The sequence below is a fragment of the Suricata suricatta genome, chromosome 13 (assembly GCF_006229205.1).
Source record: "Suricata suricatta isolate VVHF042 chromosome 13, meerkat_22Aug2017_6uvM2_HiC, whole genome shotgun sequence".
NCBI lineage: Eukaryota > Metazoa > Chordata > Mammalia > Carnivora > Herpestidae > Suricata > Suricata suricatta.
Genome location: NC_043712.1, coordinates 66,961,887 through 66,980,361, shown reverse-complemented (window position 1 = coordinate 66,980,361; position 18,475 = coordinate 66,961,887). Strand labels below are relative to the sequence as shown.

The 18,475-nt window shown below is 38.1% G+C and overlaps 1 protein-coding gene across 4 annotated transcripts in view; it reads right to left on the bottom strand.

The window, feature by feature from the left end:
• Window positions 1–16,887, bottom strand: part of KIF27 (kinesin family member 27) — a 96,206-nt gene extending 79,319 nt beyond the window's left edge. For 2 of the 4 annotated variants that reach the window (XM_029920602.1, XM_029920604.1), the window contains exons 1-3: window positions 16,776–16,885; window positions 9,858–10,236; window positions 1,965–2,165 (exon numbers count right to left, since the gene is read on the bottom strand). In XM_029920602.1, the coding sequence (XP_029776462.1) occupies window positions 1,965–2,165; window positions 9,858–10,155 (499 nt within the window). In that variant the 5' untranslated portion in view covers window positions 10,156–10,236; window positions 16,776–16,885. Of the gene's footprint in view, window positions 1–1,964; window positions 2,166–9,857; window positions 10,237–16,775 lie in introns of all 4 variants that reach the window. The other 2 variants (XM_029920605.1, XM_029920603.1) reach the window with 2 other exon arrangements.
• Between the last annotated feature and the right edge of the window lie 1,588 nt (window positions 16,888–18,475).

Here is an 18,475-nt window from a genome sequence, read left to right as displayed (position 1 = left end):
GGAGACACAGAATCTGAAGACAGGCTCCAGGCTCTGAGCTGTCAGCACAGAGCCCGACACGGGGCTCAGACCCACAAACCGTGGGATCATGACGTGAGCTGAAGTCGGACACTCAACCGACTGAGCCACAAAGGCGCCCCAGAAATCAATAGTTCTTAAAAAGCTTCCATGGTGATGTTAACTGTGCAGGATCCAGGCTGGACGCCAACCAGTGCTCCACACGAGGAACTAAGTAAATATGTCCAACAAATACATTTTGGTTGTGAGTGAGTCATTATATAAAACATATGGCAATTTCGGGGCACCTGGGTGCCTCAGTCTGTTAAGCATCCAACTTCAGCTCAGGTCATGATCTGCCAGTCTGTGAGTTCGAGCCCCGCATTAGGCTCTATGCTGACTGCTCAGAGCCTGAAGCCTGCTTCCGATTCTGTGTCTCCTTCTCTCTCTCTGCTCCTCCCCTGCTTACCTTGTCTCTCTCTCTCTCTCTCTCAAAAATAATAAGCATTAAAAAATTTTAAACTATGGCAATTTCTCTTATGAGCATTTGTTACATCTTTCCAAAACTTCTGCAGGATTGATAACACTATGAGGTGTATCAGGAGTGACAGTGTATACTTCTGCACTGTGGGACTATTTTACAATAAACATATATTGTTTTTGTACCTTGATTTTAACAAAAAATAAAAACAGTCAATAATTACATTTTATATGATACAAAAGCTCATAACACTGGCCTGGTTTCTGTCCAGAAAAGATAAACTATACTGAATATCTAATAAGACCATAAACTACCATGTAGACTTTCTTTCTAAAAAACAAAACAAAAACCAATTTCTTCAAACATTCAGGGATGCCAGGGCTGCCAAGCCAGAACTAAAAAAGGACTAAAAACAAAAGAAAACAAAACAGGGCTAAAAATAAACTTCACTGCCCCCTGCAGGCAGTTTGAAGGATCTTACTTTCCTAACTGCTAAAAAATTCTCTCAGGGCACCCCTTTTTCCAAGAAGGTCCTACCTAAGTAAGTATCTTTTTTAAAAAAGAAACACATCCCAGTCACTTTTGTTAATAACAGTGAAACTCTGGAAACCGCTTAAATGTCCAAAAATGGAATATTAAGGTATAATACATTTAGGAGAAAAATTACCACATGACCATGAAGTTATAAGTTTGACAACTATTTAATGATGGGTGAAAATGCTCACAATATAAGTATCACATGGAAAAATAAGACGCAATGTTATACACAGGATTGCAAGTATATTAAAAAAAAGTTACACATGCATGGGGAAGGAAACACACCCAAACCAGAAGTTGCTCTTTCTGGATTCGGGGATTAAAGATGATCTTTAACTTCCTTCCTTAAACTTTTTCTATGTTTTCAAAATGTTCTATGTTGAACATATGACCCTTTAATCAGAAAAGCAGGAAGTGTTATTCTTTAAAATACTTTTATTTTGACCTTTTCTAACCTTCTCCTACTTCCAAACAAATGGATATTTAATGAGATTAACAAATTGCTAGCACAGAAAGTCAGAACTTGAAAAATACAACAAAAGTACAAGACAAAATCAAAGAGAAAGAAAGAATTCTGGATCAACTTGGACAAACACCAAAGGAAGAAGCCATCTCCAATCTGGCAGAGACTCTGCAATCCGGGAGAAAAAAAAAGTACAAATACTAATTTAGCCTATTTCAAAATCTCACTGATGGTCAGCCCAGAGCAGGAGCAATTACAGAAAATAAGTATCTTGAATTACACTTGCTAACTTCATCTAACCAACCATCTGTACTACCTTCCACATGGGTGATTTAATGGATTTGGGGAACAAAAAAGTTATCCAATTTTAAAGAAAAAACAAATTCCTTTTGCTTCTATGTCTATTTTAAAGATTCTTTGGAATACGTCCAGAAACTGAATTAAATCACATCTATTTGCTAATGAAGGCTATCAATGCTACTTTACCTGTGTTTCCTTTTTCATCTTCTCGGATGTGAAGATCCTTCATAGATGTTTCCAATTCTAGAAGATCTCTTAGGTCTTCTTTATATACTTCTATATAAGACACTTTGATATTAAAGTCAATGCTAGAATTTTCAGAGATGTTTTGAAATATTTCTTCGATAGCTCGAGGAATGATACCCTTTTGACCCTCCACAACTGAAGCTAAAAATTTAGAGAAAGAAAGGACATTTGAAAATTAAAATATAAGAAAAGCTAAAACCTCAAATTTATAATGAATAAATTTATTTTCTTACATTTCTCTATATAATAAATTTTTAAAAACCATAACTATAATATTTATGTGTAAAAGTTTCCACAAATTTAAGTCGTTTTAAAAATTACAAGATAAAATGTGAAATAAGTGAAAATACAAATTGGGACTTAAGGTTACATAAATTAGGTTAAGTTAGAAACCTACCCAGCATTTGTAGCACTGTTTCATAGAAAACATGTTTCAAGCTACAAAACGTTGTCTTGCAAATGAAACCGAAAAGTAACTAGCTTCCAGGTTGGAAATTACCAAGGCTTAGATTTCTGGCAACAAACATCCTGAAAATCTGAACCTCTATTATCTGGGACTGCCTTTCACCTAATTTAAGATGTAAGACTGCCATCGCGTGGCAAATAAAGGAAGCTGCGCTTTTTCCAAGACTGAAGATTCTTTTTGAAGAGTTTCCAGGAACTAGCCAATAGCATTATCTATGACCTACAATGCAATATACATATTGTAGATTACTCAGAATATAAGGCTGATTAGAAATAGCTCATTCATTTCCCACTTCAACAGAGAACAAAGCACAATAATTCAAAACTTATCAAAATGCTGAATTGCAAGTATTTGTCATAAAGCTTCAATATGTATTTTGGTAACCTAAATTCCACATTTTCAACGTTACACTTTTATTCCTGAGACATCAGAAAGAGAACTTGTAAAGTTTTATATCTCAACAACTATCATTTAGCTATTACATGTTATTAAAAGAAGACTCAAAAAGTGTCTAGAGAATGTTCTAGTTTCTGGTACAAGTTAGTAAATTCAAAGTTCTGAGAAGCAGGAAAATGAATATTAGTTTAAATAAGCATCCTATTGAAAAAAGATTACTATTCTGCTTCATGCCTAGCATGGTACCTTAGGCACTACAAATGCTCAATACATTATTTATTGGAGAAAAAAACAGCATTATTTAAAAATCAGACAGCAGGGGTGCCTGAGTGGCTCATTCAGTTAAGTGTCCAACTTCAGCTCAGGTCACAATCTCACAGTTTGTGGGTTCAATCCCCACATCAGGCTCTGTGCTGACAGCTCAGAGCCTGGAGCCTGCTTCAGAGTCTGTGTCTCCCTCTCTATCTGCCCCTCCCCCTCTCACACTCTGTCTCTCTTTCTCTTTCTCTCTCAAAAATAAGTAAACATTAAAAAAATAAAAAAGTAAGTAGCAAAAATGAACTATTGGGATCTCATCAAGATAAAAAGCCTCTACACAGCGAAGGAGACAATCAACAAAACTAAAAGGCAACTGATGGAATTGGAGAAGATATTTGCAAATGACATGTCAGAGAAAGGGTTAGTATCCAAAATCTATAATCACCTTATCAAACTCAACACCTATAAAACAAATAATCCAGTGAAGAAATAGGCAAAAGTCATGAACAGACACTTTTCCAAAGAAGACACCCAAATGGCTAACAGACACATGAAAAAATGTTCAACATCACTCATCATTAGGGAAATACAAATCAAAACCCCAATGAGATAACACTTCATACCCATCAGAATGGCTGAAGTTAACTCAGGTAACAACAGACTTGTCACTTACATATAACACCCAGTGTTCATCCCAACAAGTGTCCTCCTTATTGCCCCTCACTTCGTTGGCCCTTCCTCTGCACCCAACACCCTGCCAGCAACCCTCTTATGGCTTGTCCCCCACCCTATTTATATTATTTTTCCTTCCTTTCCCTTATGTTCATGTGTTTTATATCTTAAATTACACATATGAGTGAAGTCATATATTTTTCTCCCACTTATTTCGCTTAGCATAATACCCTCTAGTTGCATCCATATTGTTGCAAATGGCAAGATTTCATTCTTCTTTTATTACTGAGTAATATTCCATTGTGTGTGTGTGTGTGTGTGTGTGTGTGTGTGTATCTTCTTTATTCATTCATCAGTCGATGGACATCTGGGCTCTTTCCCTACTTTGGCTATTGTTGATAGTGCTGCTATAAATATATAAATATTGGGGTGCATATGCCCCTTCAAAACAGTATCTTCTGGATACATACCTAGTAGTACAATTGCTGGGTCATAAGGTAGTTCCATTTTTAGTTTTTTGAGGAACTTCCACATTGTTTTCCAGAGTGGTTGCACCAGTTTGCATTCCTACCAGCAATGCAAAAGGGTTCCTCTTTTATTCAACATAGTACTGGAAGCCCTCGCCATAGCAATTGGACAACATAAAAAAACAAAAGGCATCCAAATTGGCAAGGAAGAAGTCACTTAAGTGTTGGATTTCAACTCAGGTCATGATCCTGTGGTTCGTGAGTTCAAGCCCCATGTTGAGCTCTGTGTTAACAGCTTGGGAGTCTAGAGACTGCTCCAAATTCTTTGTCTCCCTCTCTCTGCCCCTCCCTTGCTCACACTCCGTGTCTCTCTCTCTATCTCTCAGAAACAAATAAACATAACAAATAAATATATACTGGAATGGAGGAACTATGGTCCATATGGTCCATTCCAACTGTGGAATATTATACAGTCAAAAAAATGAGTAAAATTCTGACCCAAAAGGGAAGAAATGGAATATTTTACACTGTTAAATCCAAAAAGAAAGTTATAGAAATAATGGTATAACTCATTAAAGAAACAAAACAACAAGAAAAAAAGTGTAGTTGTAAAATGCCTAGAAAAATGTCTAGAACACTCTAGAATGCTATACATCAAATAGTCATTTCCTTGGGATAAGACTATTTTATTTACTCTAGTTTCTTTTCTTTTTTTTTTTTTTTAGTGTTTATTCATTTTTGGTAGGGGGGGGAAGAGGGAGGAGGACAGAGGATCCTAAGTGGGTCCTGCATTGACAGTAGAGAGCCCAATGCAGAGGTCAAACTCACAAATTGCAAGATCATGACCTGAGTCAAAGTCTGACGCTTAACCAGCTGAGCCACCCACGTGCCCCTAATTTAATTTCTTGAGCATCACTTGCAATTCTTTTTACAACAAACATTATTATAATCTTTTTAAAAGCCAGAGAATAAATTTCTAGAAAGACTCCTTTAAAAAATGTGAGCAGACTCAAATAAACAAAATTACTAAAGGGGAGAAATAAAAACCAACACTATAGAAATACAAACAAATGTAACAGAATATTATGAAAACCTAAATGCCAACAAACTGAACAACTTAGAAGAAGTGGATGAATTCTGGGAACATATGACCTAACAAAACTAATGCAGGAAGAAATAAAAATTTGAACAGACCAATCACTAGCAATAAAACTGAATCAGGAATCAAAAAGCTCCCAACAAACTAAAGTCTAGAACCAGACGGCTTCACAGGTGAATTCTACCAAACATTTAAAAAAGAGTTAATACCATTCTTCTCAAACTATTCCAAAAAATACAAGAGGAAGGAAAACTTCCAAATTCATTCTAGAAAGCCAGTATCACCCTGATACCAAAACCAGATAAAGACACCACAAAAAAGACAAGTACAGGCCACTATCTCTCATGAATACGGATGCAATCCTCAACAAAATATTAATAAACTGGGTCCAATAATATACTTTAAAAAACATACACCATGATCAAGTGGGATTCACTCCTACGATGCAAGAGTAGTTTAATAGTTGCAAAACAATCAATGTGGTTTGTCATATCAGTTAAAAGAAAGGATAAAAACCATATGATCTGACAAAGAACAACATGCATTCATGATTTAAAAAAAAAAAAACCTCTGCAAAGTAGGTCCAGAGAAAATACATCTCAACACAATAAAGGCCATATATGAGGGGCGCCTGGGTGGCTCAGTCAGTTAAGCATCTGACTTTGCTCCAGTCATGATCTCCCAGTTCGTGAGTTCGAGCCCCCCATCGGGTTCTGTGCTGACAGCTCAGAGCCTGGAGCGTGCTTTGGATTCTGTGTCTCCCTCTCTCTGCCCTTCCCGGGCTCACACTCTGTCTTTCTCTCTCTCCAAAAGGCCATATATGAAAAGCCCACAGCCAACATGATATTCAATGGTGAAAAACTGAGAGCTTTTCCCCTGAAGGTCAGGAATAAGACAAAGATGTGCACACTCACCACTTTTATTAAACATAGTACTGGAAGTCCTAGCCACAGCAATTAGACACCATAAAGAAATAAAAGGCACCCAAACTGGTAAGGAAGAAGAAAAACTCTATTTGCAAATGACACAATACTATATATAGAAAACGTTAAAGACTCCACCAAAAAACTACAAGAACTGATCAATGAATTGAGTAAAGTTGCAGGAGACAAAATCAATGTTCAGATATCTTTTGCATTCCTACACACTAATTATGAAGCAGCAGAAAGTAAATAATCCCATTTACAAGTCCACCAAAATAAGAAAACATCTAGGAATAAACTTAACCAAAGAAGTGAAAGACTTGTACTCTGAACACTATAAAATATTCATGAAAGAAACTGAAGACACACAACGTAATGGAAAGACATTCCATGCTTACGGACTGGAAGAACAAATAACTGTTAAAATGTCTATACTACCCAAAGCAATCTACACATCAAATGCAATCCCTATCAAAATACCAACAGCATTTTTCACAAAACTACAACAATCTTAAAATTTGTACGGAACCATGAAAGACTCCAAATGGCCAAAGCAATCTTAAAACAGAAAAACAAAACTAGGGGCACCTGGGTGGCTCTCCATTAGGATCCAACTTCAGTTCAGGTCATGATCTCATGGTTCATGAGTTTGAGCCCCGTGTCCAGCTGGTGCTGGACAGCTCAGAGCCTGGAGCCGGTTTCAGATTCTGTGTCTCCCTTCCCTTCTTCCCCTCTCCTGCTCGCACTCTGCCTCTCTGTCTCTCAAAAATAAGTAAACATTTAAAAATTTTAAAAAAAAATAGAAAGAAAAACAAAACTGGAGGTATCACAATTCCAGACTTCAAGTTATATTACAAAGCTATAACAAGCAACACAGTATGGAAATGGCACAAAAACAGACACATAGATCCACAGAACAGAACAGAAACCCAAGAAATAAACCCACAATGATATGGTCAATTAGTTTTTGACAAAGGAGGAAAAGAATATGCAATGGGAAAAAGACAGTCTCTTCAACAAATAATATTGGGAAAACCAGACAGCTACGTGCAAAAGAATGAACCTGGACCACTTTCTTTCACCATACACAAAAATAAACTGAAAGTGGATTAAAAACTTAAATGTGAGGCCTGAAGGGCTTGCTCAGCTGGAGGGGTGGAGTGATGGGAGAAATAGGGGATAGGGATTAAAGAGTACACTTACCATGATGAAAAAAAATAAAATGATTTTTTAAAAATAAAAATAATAAGAAAAGGTAGGGGAAAAATAAATAACGGTTTCTAAGGATTTTTATTAAGCATTAAGTATTTTGGAGCAGTTATGATATTTTATTTCTTAAGTTTATTTTTTTATTTTGAGAAAGAGAGAAAGGGGCAGGGAGGGGCAGAGAGAAAGGGAGAGAGGGAGAATCCTAAGCAAGCTCTGCACTGTCATGCAGAGCCTGATGCAGGGTTCGAACTCATGAACAATGAGATCATGACCTAAACCAAAATTAAGAGTCAGTTGCTTAACTGAGCCACTTGGGTGCCCCAAGAATAGATAAACCTAGTAACTTTTTCCCTTAAGGAATTAAAATTGTACACATAGCCTCTTAAGTAAAAACAATATAGTTATAATTAAGTCACCAAGCTCTAAACATAACTCCTATTAGGATAAAGAACATACTGCGTCTTAAAGATCATACATTTGCCAATTAAAAAAAAGACTACAGCCCTTTAAAAAAACCCACAACTTATAACAGAAAAATTGAATTTTGGGGGTGCCTGGGTGGCTCAGTCAGTTAAGCGTCCAGCTTCAGCTCAGGTCATGATATCATGGTTCGTGGGTTCGAGCCCCATGTTGGGCTTTGTGCTGACAACTAGCTCAGAGCCTGGAGCCTGCCTCAGATTCTGTGTCTCCCTCTCTCTCTGACCCTCCCCTGCTCACACTGTCTCTTTCTGTCTCTCAAAAATAAATAAAAAACTAAAAAAGAAAAAATTTTTTAAAAATGGAATTTTTTACTTTGAGACTCTAAAATAACCTAGTATCTTTAACCTCTTAATACTGTGTAATACTGATTCTAAGTATGGTGGCGAGGGGTGGTGTTATTGGGAACTAATGGCCCCTCCATTTATTCTTTGTAATCAGGGCTTCCTCAACTCAGCCAGCCTCCAACTCTCCCCCCCACCAATCCCATAATAAGAGATGTTTCTGAAAGTCACATATTCTATATTTGAGAAGCAGGAAGGTAGAAAATTTACTGAGAGTCATTACACGTATACAGAATACCAGCAATAATTTTAGACAATAATACATATATATGTACAACATTCAAAAGTTTGCATTTAGTAAAAAAATACCAATATAGTAAACAATCAACAGAGGATCTGGTGTTCAATTCCAGCTGTCACTAGCCCTCTAGCTAAACAAGCCCTTCAGTGATTGCTTTGTGGCTGGAGCTCCTCTCTTATAAATAAAGAGAAATGATTTTCAAGGTTCCTTCCAGCTCTATATGAAATCCTAACGATTCCACCTTTTCCAAACTAGAATTACAAGCAGGAGAAATTATATTCTAAAATATTCAGTATCTAAAATAGAAATCTGTATTTATATGGGAGGTGATGAATGCGTTATATTGGAGGAATCCTGTGACAACATACACATTCATCAAATCATTGTGATGTACACTTTAAATATCGTACAATTTTGTCAACTGTACCTCAATAAAGCTGAAGAAATAAAATAAAAATTGGCTAAAAATAGGGGGGAAAAGACACTTTAAGCCACATAATAAATTCTACCTACTGCCTCTAAGTCTTGGTTGTAGGACTTGTGATATTTACAAGTGGACTATGTTAAAAGATCAAAATCTGGTCATGTTAACTCATTTCTTTCTACTTTAAGTTCTGTTCAAAATGACAAAGGTTTGCCAGAGGCAGGGAGTAGGGTGAAGGTGGTCAAAACATAAAAACTCTCAGTTATAAGATAAATAAGTTCTGAGGATATAATAATACACAGTATTGGTGACCGTAGCTAACACTGTATTGTGTGCACTGTATTGTGTATTGTGTGCACTGTATTGTGAAAGCTGCTAAAATATTAGATCTTATCTAATCTTCTTAACACAAGAAAAAGAAATTTAGAACTATGTGATGTGATCGATGTCAACTAACCTTACTGTGGTAATCATTTTGCAACATATACATATATCAAATTGTTATATTATACACCTTGTACTAATATAATATGTCAATTATATCTCAATAAGACTGGAAAAAAATGGCAAATGGCTGAACACTGAACACTGTTTTAAACTTGTTTCCTCAAGCAAATACAATCATAAATTAAACTGTTGAATCAAACTTCAATATTTAAAAATAAACCTTTCAAAGATGACGATCTTATGAACTCATCTATCCTTTATTTCATCCAATCAATATGCTGAGCACCTACTATGTGTCAGGCACTGTTATATTTTAGCTTAATTCTAGTGTCTCAAATAAAAGTCAAAGAGTAGTATGAGAATCTTACCAAAAAATTAAAAAAAAAAAAAAAAAAGAGAGAGAATCTTACCAACATGGCCTCCTCCAATGGTGTAGGTCTTCCCAGATCCAGTTTGTCCATAGGCAAAAACAGTTGCATTATAGCCCTCAATGAGCGACGACACTAGTGGCTTTATACACGTATTATAAACTTCATCTTGAGTGGAATTTTTACCAAAAACAAAATCAAAAGTAAAGACTCTATCTCTCCCAATGATAATTTGCTGGGTGTTTGGAATAACTCTCACACAAACTTGATGATTATGAAGAACTTCTTTGCATAGCAGGGGTCTGATTCTTACAGCAACTTTTACTGGTATTTCTTCCATAGCAGCTTAGATCTTACTAAATAATCTTCTAATTTTCAGTATCTAGTGTGAAAAATATCCATTTTAGTAATTTCTGGACTCCTGTGTATCAAAATAAAAACAAAACTTAATTATTGACTTCTCTATCCTACTAAACTAACCATCTTCTCAAACAAAGTACATTAAAGCTCGGTTTCCCCCAATATAAGTTAGTTTCAAAGAGTAAATCTGTCTTGTAAAAATACATCTATAATTTACAGATGAAATGCCTGGATTTGCTGCAAAACAAACTACAGTTAGGGGCCATGAGTTGGTAAATGATGCAGTGAAGCAATAAATGCATGGGATTCCATTGTGCCGTTCTTTCTGTAGCAGTAATATGTTTCCCAGTCCATTAATCTAAATACTAAACAACTGGGAGTTAGAAAATGAAGGCAAGGAAATAACTGAGTAACTGTACACACATGTTGAAAGCAAACCCTTTTCTAGATTTTATAGCTATGTGCTGGAAAGTAACATCTCTTTGCCACAAATATTAGAAATAAATCCATGAAAAAGTTTTAAGGACTTCTATAATATAACTTTAAATCAAGGTTTTAATTAAAAAATAACCAAAACTAACTGAAACACTGCTTTTCTACTTCTAACATATGTTATACTTACTTTTGAAGATTGCTGGTAGAATTAATACATTAAAAAATAAATTGCTCTCTATACTTATAAGGAATCTGAAAAATTAAAAAACAATTCCATTTACAGTAGCATCAAAAAGAACATAATACTGGGATGCCTGAGTAGCTCAGTCAGTAAAGCAACATATTCTTGATTTCAGCTCAGGTCATGATCTCATGATTCATGAGCTTGAGCCCCATGTCGGGCTCTACGCTGATGGCACAGACCCTGCTTAAGATTCTCTCTCTGCCCCTCCTCCACTCTCTCTCTCTCTCTCTCTCTCTCTCTCTCTCTCTCAAAATAAACTTAAAAGAAAAAAAGAGTACGTAGGAATAAGTTTAATAAAAGACATGTAAAACTTAAACTCTGAAGATTATAAAATATTGTTGAAAGAAGGCCTAAACACATGGAAAAACATCTCCTATTCACGGGTTGAAAGACAGCATTGTTCAGTCGGCAATATTCTCCGCACTGATCTACAGATTCAATGCGATCCCCATTAAAATCTTAGCTGAGTTGCAGAAATTGACAAGCTGACCCCAAAATCCATATGGAAATTCAAGGGACAAAGAACAGTTAAAACAATTATTGAAAAAGAACAAATTTGGAGGACACACTTTCCCAATTCTAAAACAGCAATTAAGGCAGTGTGGTATAAAACAAACTAATGGAAAAGAATTGAGAATCCATAAATAAGCCCTCATATTTTGGGCAAGTGATTTTTGACAAGAGCACCAAGACAACTCAATGGAGGAAGGAACACACTTTTCAATAAATGGTCACAGGACAACTGGACATCCACATGCATAAGAACGCAGCTGGATTCCTATTCACATCATATAGAAAAGTTAATTCAAAATTATTCATAGACCTAAATGTCAGAGCTGAAACTTATAAAACTCTTAGAAGGAAACACAGGAGTAACTCTTAGTAACCTTAGATTTGGCAGTGGCTTCTCAGGGGTAACACCAAAGCAAAAGCAATAAGCTTTATAAGGAAAAACAGATAACATGAATTTAATCAAACTCAAAAGCTTTGTTCCTCAAATATATACAAGTGGTTAATAGGCACATGCAAAGAGGCTCAACATCATTAGCCAGCAGGGAAATGCAATCAAAACTACAATGAGATTAGCACTTTAATCCCACTAACCCAGCTATCAGCAAAAAGGCATCTTATAGCAAAGACACATGAAAAGATGCTCAACATCACTCATTATCATGGAAATGCAAATCAAAACCACAATGAGGTATCACTTCACACCTGTCAGATGGCTAGAATCAAAAAGACAAGAAATTACAAGCGTTAGCAAGGATGTGGAGGAAAAAGAATCCTCAAGCACTGCTGGTGGAAATGCAAACTGATGCACCCACTCTGGAAAACAGTATGGAGGTTCCTCAAAAAACTAAAACTAGGGAGAGAGCCTGGGTGGCTCAGTTGGTTAAGCATCCAACTTTGGGTTGGGTCATGATCTCACGGCTTGTGAGCCCGAGCCCTGTGTCAGGCTCTGTGGTGACAGCTCAGAACCTGGAGCCTGCTTCACATTCTGTCTCTCTCTCTCTCTCTGTCCCTGCCCCACTCACGCTCTGTCTCCCTCTGTCTCTCAAATATAAATAAGCATTTAAAAAATTAAAAAGAGAATTACTATATTGTCCAGTAATTCTACTACTGGGTATTTACGCAAAGAATATGGAAATGCTAATTCAAAAAGATATATATATATTTTTTACAATAATCAAGATATGGAAGTATGGAAGCCACCTGTGTTAATCAATAAATGAATGGATAAAGAAGTTTTAGTATATATTGGTATATATGCGGTACCTGGGTGGGTTACTCAGTTAAGCATCCGACTCTTGATTTCAGCTCAGGTCATGATCTCATGATTCATGAGATCCAGCCCCAAGTTGGGCTCTGAACTAATAGTGCAAAGCCTGATTAGGATTCTCTCTCCCTTTCCCCACCTCAGGCACGCACTCTCTCTCTCTCGAATAAACTTAAAAAAAAAAAAAGATGTGGGGGGATATAAATATATATAGCAAAACCTTGGTTTGTGAGCATAATCCGTTCTGGAAACATGCTTGTAAACCAAAGCACTTGTACGTCAGAGCAAATTTCAAGAACCTCTGGTGCAGTTTTGATCATATGACGTTCGGCATCATGTACTACTTGTATTGCAAGACGCCACTCATTTATCAAGTTAAAATTTATGAGAAGTGTTTGTTCATCCTGCACAACACTCACAGAAAAAGTTATTCACAATCCAAGGTCTTATTATATATGTATTTGTAATGGAATATTACTCAGCTATAAAAATGAATGAAATCTTGACATTTGCAACAATGGCTGAATCGAGACGGTATTATGTTAAGTGAAATAAGTCAGATAGAGAAAGACAGATACCACATGATTTCCTTTTTTTTTTTTAAGTTTATTTATTTTAAGTAATCTCTATACCCAATGTGGGGCTTGAAATCATAACCCTGAGACCAAGAGTCCCATGCTCCACTGACTGAACCAGCCAGGTGCCCCCTGTATGATTTCACTTATATGTGGAATCTAAAAAACAGAACAAACAAGTAAACAAAAAGCAGAATCAGATCCATAAATACAGAGGACAAATTGACAGTAGTGGAGGGAAGTAGACAGGCGGGATGGGCAAAATGGGTGAGGGGGAGTGGGAGATACAGGCTTCCCATTATGAAATGAATGAGTCCTGGGAATAAAAAGGGGAGCACAGGGTCACCGGTCTTGTAATAGCCCTGCATGGTGACAGATGGTAGCACTATTTGTGATGAGCATAGCATAACAGGGAGACTTCCTGTTCCCCTGAAACTGAAGTAAGATTGTGGGTCAATTACATTTCAATTTAAAAAAAGATGGATGGGGTGCCTGGGTGACTCAGTCAGTTAACTGTCTGACTTTGGCTCAGGTCATGATCTCAAGGTTCATGAATTCAAGCCCTGCATTGGGTTCTGTGCTGACAGCTCAGAGCCTGGAGCCTGATTCAGATTTTGTGTCTCCCTCTCTCTATCTGCCCCTCCCCTGCTCACACTCTGTCTTTGTCTCTCTCTCTCAAAAATAAACATTTAAAAATTTTTTAAGAAAAAAAAAAACATGAGTATGGAGTACATGGGTGGCTCCGTCAATTAAGCATCCAACTCTTGATTTTGGCTCAAGTCATGATCTCATGGTCATGAGATTGAGCCCCGTGTTGGGCTCCACACCTAGTGTGGAATCTACTTGGGATTCTCTCACTCTCTCTGTCTCTCCCCCACTCACTTGCATTCTCTCTCTCAAAAAAAAAAAACCAAACCGGATAGTAATATATTTAATGTTTTTAATTTTTTAATGTTTTTTTAAAATTTATTTTTGAGAACAGAGAGAGACAGCGTGAGCAGGAGAGGGTCAGAGAGAGAGGGAGACACAGAATCCAAAGCAGGCTCCAGGCTCTGAGCTGTCAGCACAGAGCCTGATGTGGGATTTGAACCCACGAACCGTGAGATCATATCCTGAGCCAAAGCCGGATGTTTAACTGACTAAGCCACCCAGGCACCCCTATTTAACACTTTTTAAGGACAGTTAAAAATAAGTATTAGGATGTATGGACTATGGAAACTTCAATACTCCCGACAGAAATGTAAAATGATGCAGCCACATCAGAAGAGTCTGGAAGTTCCTCAAAAATACAGTTATTATTTGACCCAACAACTCCAGTCTTGGGTACATACCCAAGAGATATAAAATTAGACGTTTTTATAAAAAGTGTACATGAATGCTCAGTCTTGGTAGGATAAAGCTTATACCATATAAAAGCTAAAAAAGAGAGGCACATGGGTGCCTCAGTTGGTTAAGTGTCTGACTCTGGCTCAGGTCATGATCTCACCATGGGTGGGTTTGAGCCCCACGTCCAGCTCTGTGCTGACAGCTCAGAGCCTGGAGCCTCATTCAGATTCAGTGTCTTCCTCTTTCTCTGTTCCTCCCCTACTCATATACTCTCTCAAAAATTAAAAAATGTTAAAAAAAAAATAACAATTAAAAAAAAGAGCCTGTCTCTAAAAAAAAAAAAAAAGCTAAAAAGAAAATGTAACAAGTAGTCTATGACAATGTTTAAGTGCAGATAATGAAAAATGAACAGTTTGGGGTGTGGCTCGGCTCTTTGGAGGAGGAGAGTCTTTTAAACACTATCATTAAGTAACCTGTAGACTATTAATAGACCAAAATAACATTTTCAGTACTACTTGCTAAGGAGATGTTAATGAAGACATATTTAATATTCGCTAGCCCTTGAAAAATTCTGCAGCAGTACTGCAGATTATAATTTTGTGAGTGGAAAGTCTGAAAAGGATCACAATAACAAATACAGGACTCTACTAAAAGCTCACTGAGAGTAAAATAAAAAATACCGGCTCCCTTGGGCTGTAAAATCCCAAAACAGAGTCAATATGCTATGTTTAATGGCCAAAACAAAGAGATGCACACAACCTTGTCACTTTTAATCATTCTAGTTAAAATCAGCTGTGAAAAAATCTCATATGTATGATAAATCCTTTCTTGTATCCTTGGTATTGGAAACTTTTCCAAAGAAACTACAAGGATGCTGTATGAGTTGGTTCTTCCAAATGTCTCTGAACATCTACATTTGAAATATTTATCATCAGGTTAGCTTTTTTAAATTTATTTATGCCATCACATTAAAACAAAAGTCATAGTCTATGTTAAGCCAAACCTAACTACTTCCAAGAAAATTGCTAAAAAAGGTGCTGAGTGTAATTGGGATATTTTCACTTTTTGGCTTTTACAATAGGAAACAATTTGGCTACAAGGGTAAATAAAATTCTATTCTATTCCAATAAAGGCCCTTAAACATGTGGCTTGCAAAAGATTAATATTCAAGAATGTAAGTATCTTAAAAATCCATAGCACTTATATTTTAGATTCTAGTCAACTGCAGTAATCAGAAGCGTATGTATTCTCTCATCAATAAATGTAAACAAAGGTGAAATCTGATTGTCTGGTAATATTTAGTCACACTCAATGCAGTTTTGAAATTGAGCAAAGGGAAGAGAATCTTTGATCAATGATGCCATGGCACTGATCAAACAGGAGTGTCTCCTAACACTGTTGCCATCCTGTGCCCATGGTTTCTCAGAAGTAGTGGGTTGTCTAAAAATTGTGGTTAATTATATTTTTGTAAGAAATTTCCCAGCAAGTGAACAATGAATCACAAAAGGATCTCAGAAAAGAGATTTATCCAAATTTATCCAAATGCATATATGCCTAGATAAAGAATATATAAAGTAGAAAAACAAAAATTTGACAACTTTTTGGGCAAAATGTGATTTTTAAAAGTGTTTTGGTGTGCCTGACCGGCTCAGTCGCAGAGTCTGCGACTCTGGATCTCCGGATTGTGAGTTCGAGCCTTACCTGGGGTGTAGAGATTACTTAAAAATAAAGTCTTTAAGACAAAAAAAGTGTTTCAAAGAAAGAATTTGGTCACTCTTTCTTTCTCAGTCAAACCTTCCTCTGAGGAAGAAGGCTTTCAGAATTCTACAACGCTTGCGTTGCACCAAAGTTTCAACATCCGCAATAGACAAAGGAGACCAGCGACAAAACGAAACCCCCAGTGAGGATGGTCCTTCCCATTCCCTACAGCTCCCGAAGTTGGAAGCATCGGCACAAAAAACACACAGGATCAGCGCGCGTCCCTAATCCCGGGCCTGTCTACCCAGGGGGACCCAACTTCCCCAGGCCGTGCTCCGGGGTTCCCAGCACCGACCTCAGCCCCATCCGACGCCCTCCGCCGGCGCCCCAACCGCCTTGCCAACAGTCCCGCGACGGACCTTGACATCCGACCCCTGGGTGGCGCCCCCTGTCCGAAATGGCGGGCTAGAGCGCGGACGCTGCGGACACTAGGGCGGGAGGGCGCCGCACGGCACCCGGCCCCGCCAGGCCGGCACGCCACTTACAGACCGGCTCGCGAAAGTCCTGATCTCCGGCGGCGAGCACAGCACAGGACACCCCAGCTTCGCTCCGCCCGGCCGCCGCCGCCGCCGCCGCCGCCGCCCGCGCCTTTTGTTGTCATGGGTTCTCCAGGCAACGGCGATACCTGCAGCCGACGCGTCCCCTCCCGACCGGGCGTTTGTGCCCGCCCCCGACGAGCCCCGCCCCCGACGAGCCCCGCCCCCGACGAGCCCCGCCCCGACGAGAGGAGCCTAGCGCTGGCAGCCTAGAGACCTCCTGCAGGTGTGGCTACAAAGCCGACAGCTTTGGACGGCTCTCAACGTACTGAACCAAAGTCACTCCCACTGGTTTGTAAACTGACTGTAAGAAAGATTCGCGTTGCGTTTCAATATTCTAGTGCTAATTCAGTCTATTTTTAGTGAAGTAAAGTTTGTATAACATACATCGAGCCGCTTTAAGTTGTACATTAAGGCATTCACAGTGTTATGCAACCATCACCTCTGGTTCCAAAACATTTCATCACCACAGGAGATCCCCGGATCAGTTTGCAGCCTCTCCCGTTCCCTTCTCCTGCAGTCCCTGGCAACCACTAATCTATTTTCTCTGTCTGTATGGATCTACCTGATTGGGGACATTTTGTATTAAGGGAATTATACAATTTGTGGCCTTTTGTGTCTGGCTTCTTTTGCTAAACAATGTTTTCTGGGACCACACATGTTGTAGCATGTATCAGTAACTTTATTCCTTTTTACGCTGAATAATATTCCATTGTGTGGACATACCACATATTATTTATCCACTCATCTCTTGATGGGCATGTGGGTTTCCACTTTTTGGCTGATATGAATAATGCTCTTAGACACATTCATGTACTGGTATTTAACATCTGTTTTCAGTTCTTTTGGTATAGACCTGGGAGCTGGGTCATATGGTCTATGTTTAACTTCTACCATTTACTTTAAAATTTTTTTTAATGTTTATTTATTTTTATCATGACCTCAGCCAAAGTCAGACGCCCAACAGACTGAGCCATTTTAATGTTTATTTATTTTTGAGAGAGAGAGCATGAACTGGGGAGGGAAGAGATAGAGGGAGACACAGAATCTGAAGCAGGATCCAGGCTCCCATCTGTCAGCACAGAGAGCCCCATGTGGGGCTTGAACTCACAAACCATGAGATCATGACCTGAGCCAAAGTTGCTCGCTTAACTGACTGAACCTCCTAATCACCCCTCTAATTTACTTTTAAATGCTTCAATGCCTCCCATTTTCTCCCAAGAGAGTTTTCTTTTCTTTTTTTAAAGTAATCTCTATACCCAACTTGAAGCTTGAACTCATGACCTCGAGATCAAGAGTCACATGATCTACTGACTGAGCCAGGCAGGCACCCCTTACAATCTAAGCATTTTCAAAAAGCATCCCTTCTCTCGTGGAATTTAGGAGTGAGGGTGGAAAAAAAAAACATAGTTATGAACTTGAATTACAAGTATCCCCTGCTTTTCAAAAGTTCACGTTATGCCTCTTGGCTGAAAGACCCACTTTAGTTACCTCTTTTTGCTACCCGAAAGAAATCTGAGCAGGATTTTCGCTTTTTATGATAAAAGGCAAAAGCCACAATTGGTTTGTTTTGCAGCCAATCCTTAGGCAGTGGGCACCCAGGGAACAAGAGTGGCACCACCAACCGCCTTTAAGGAAATTATACTCAG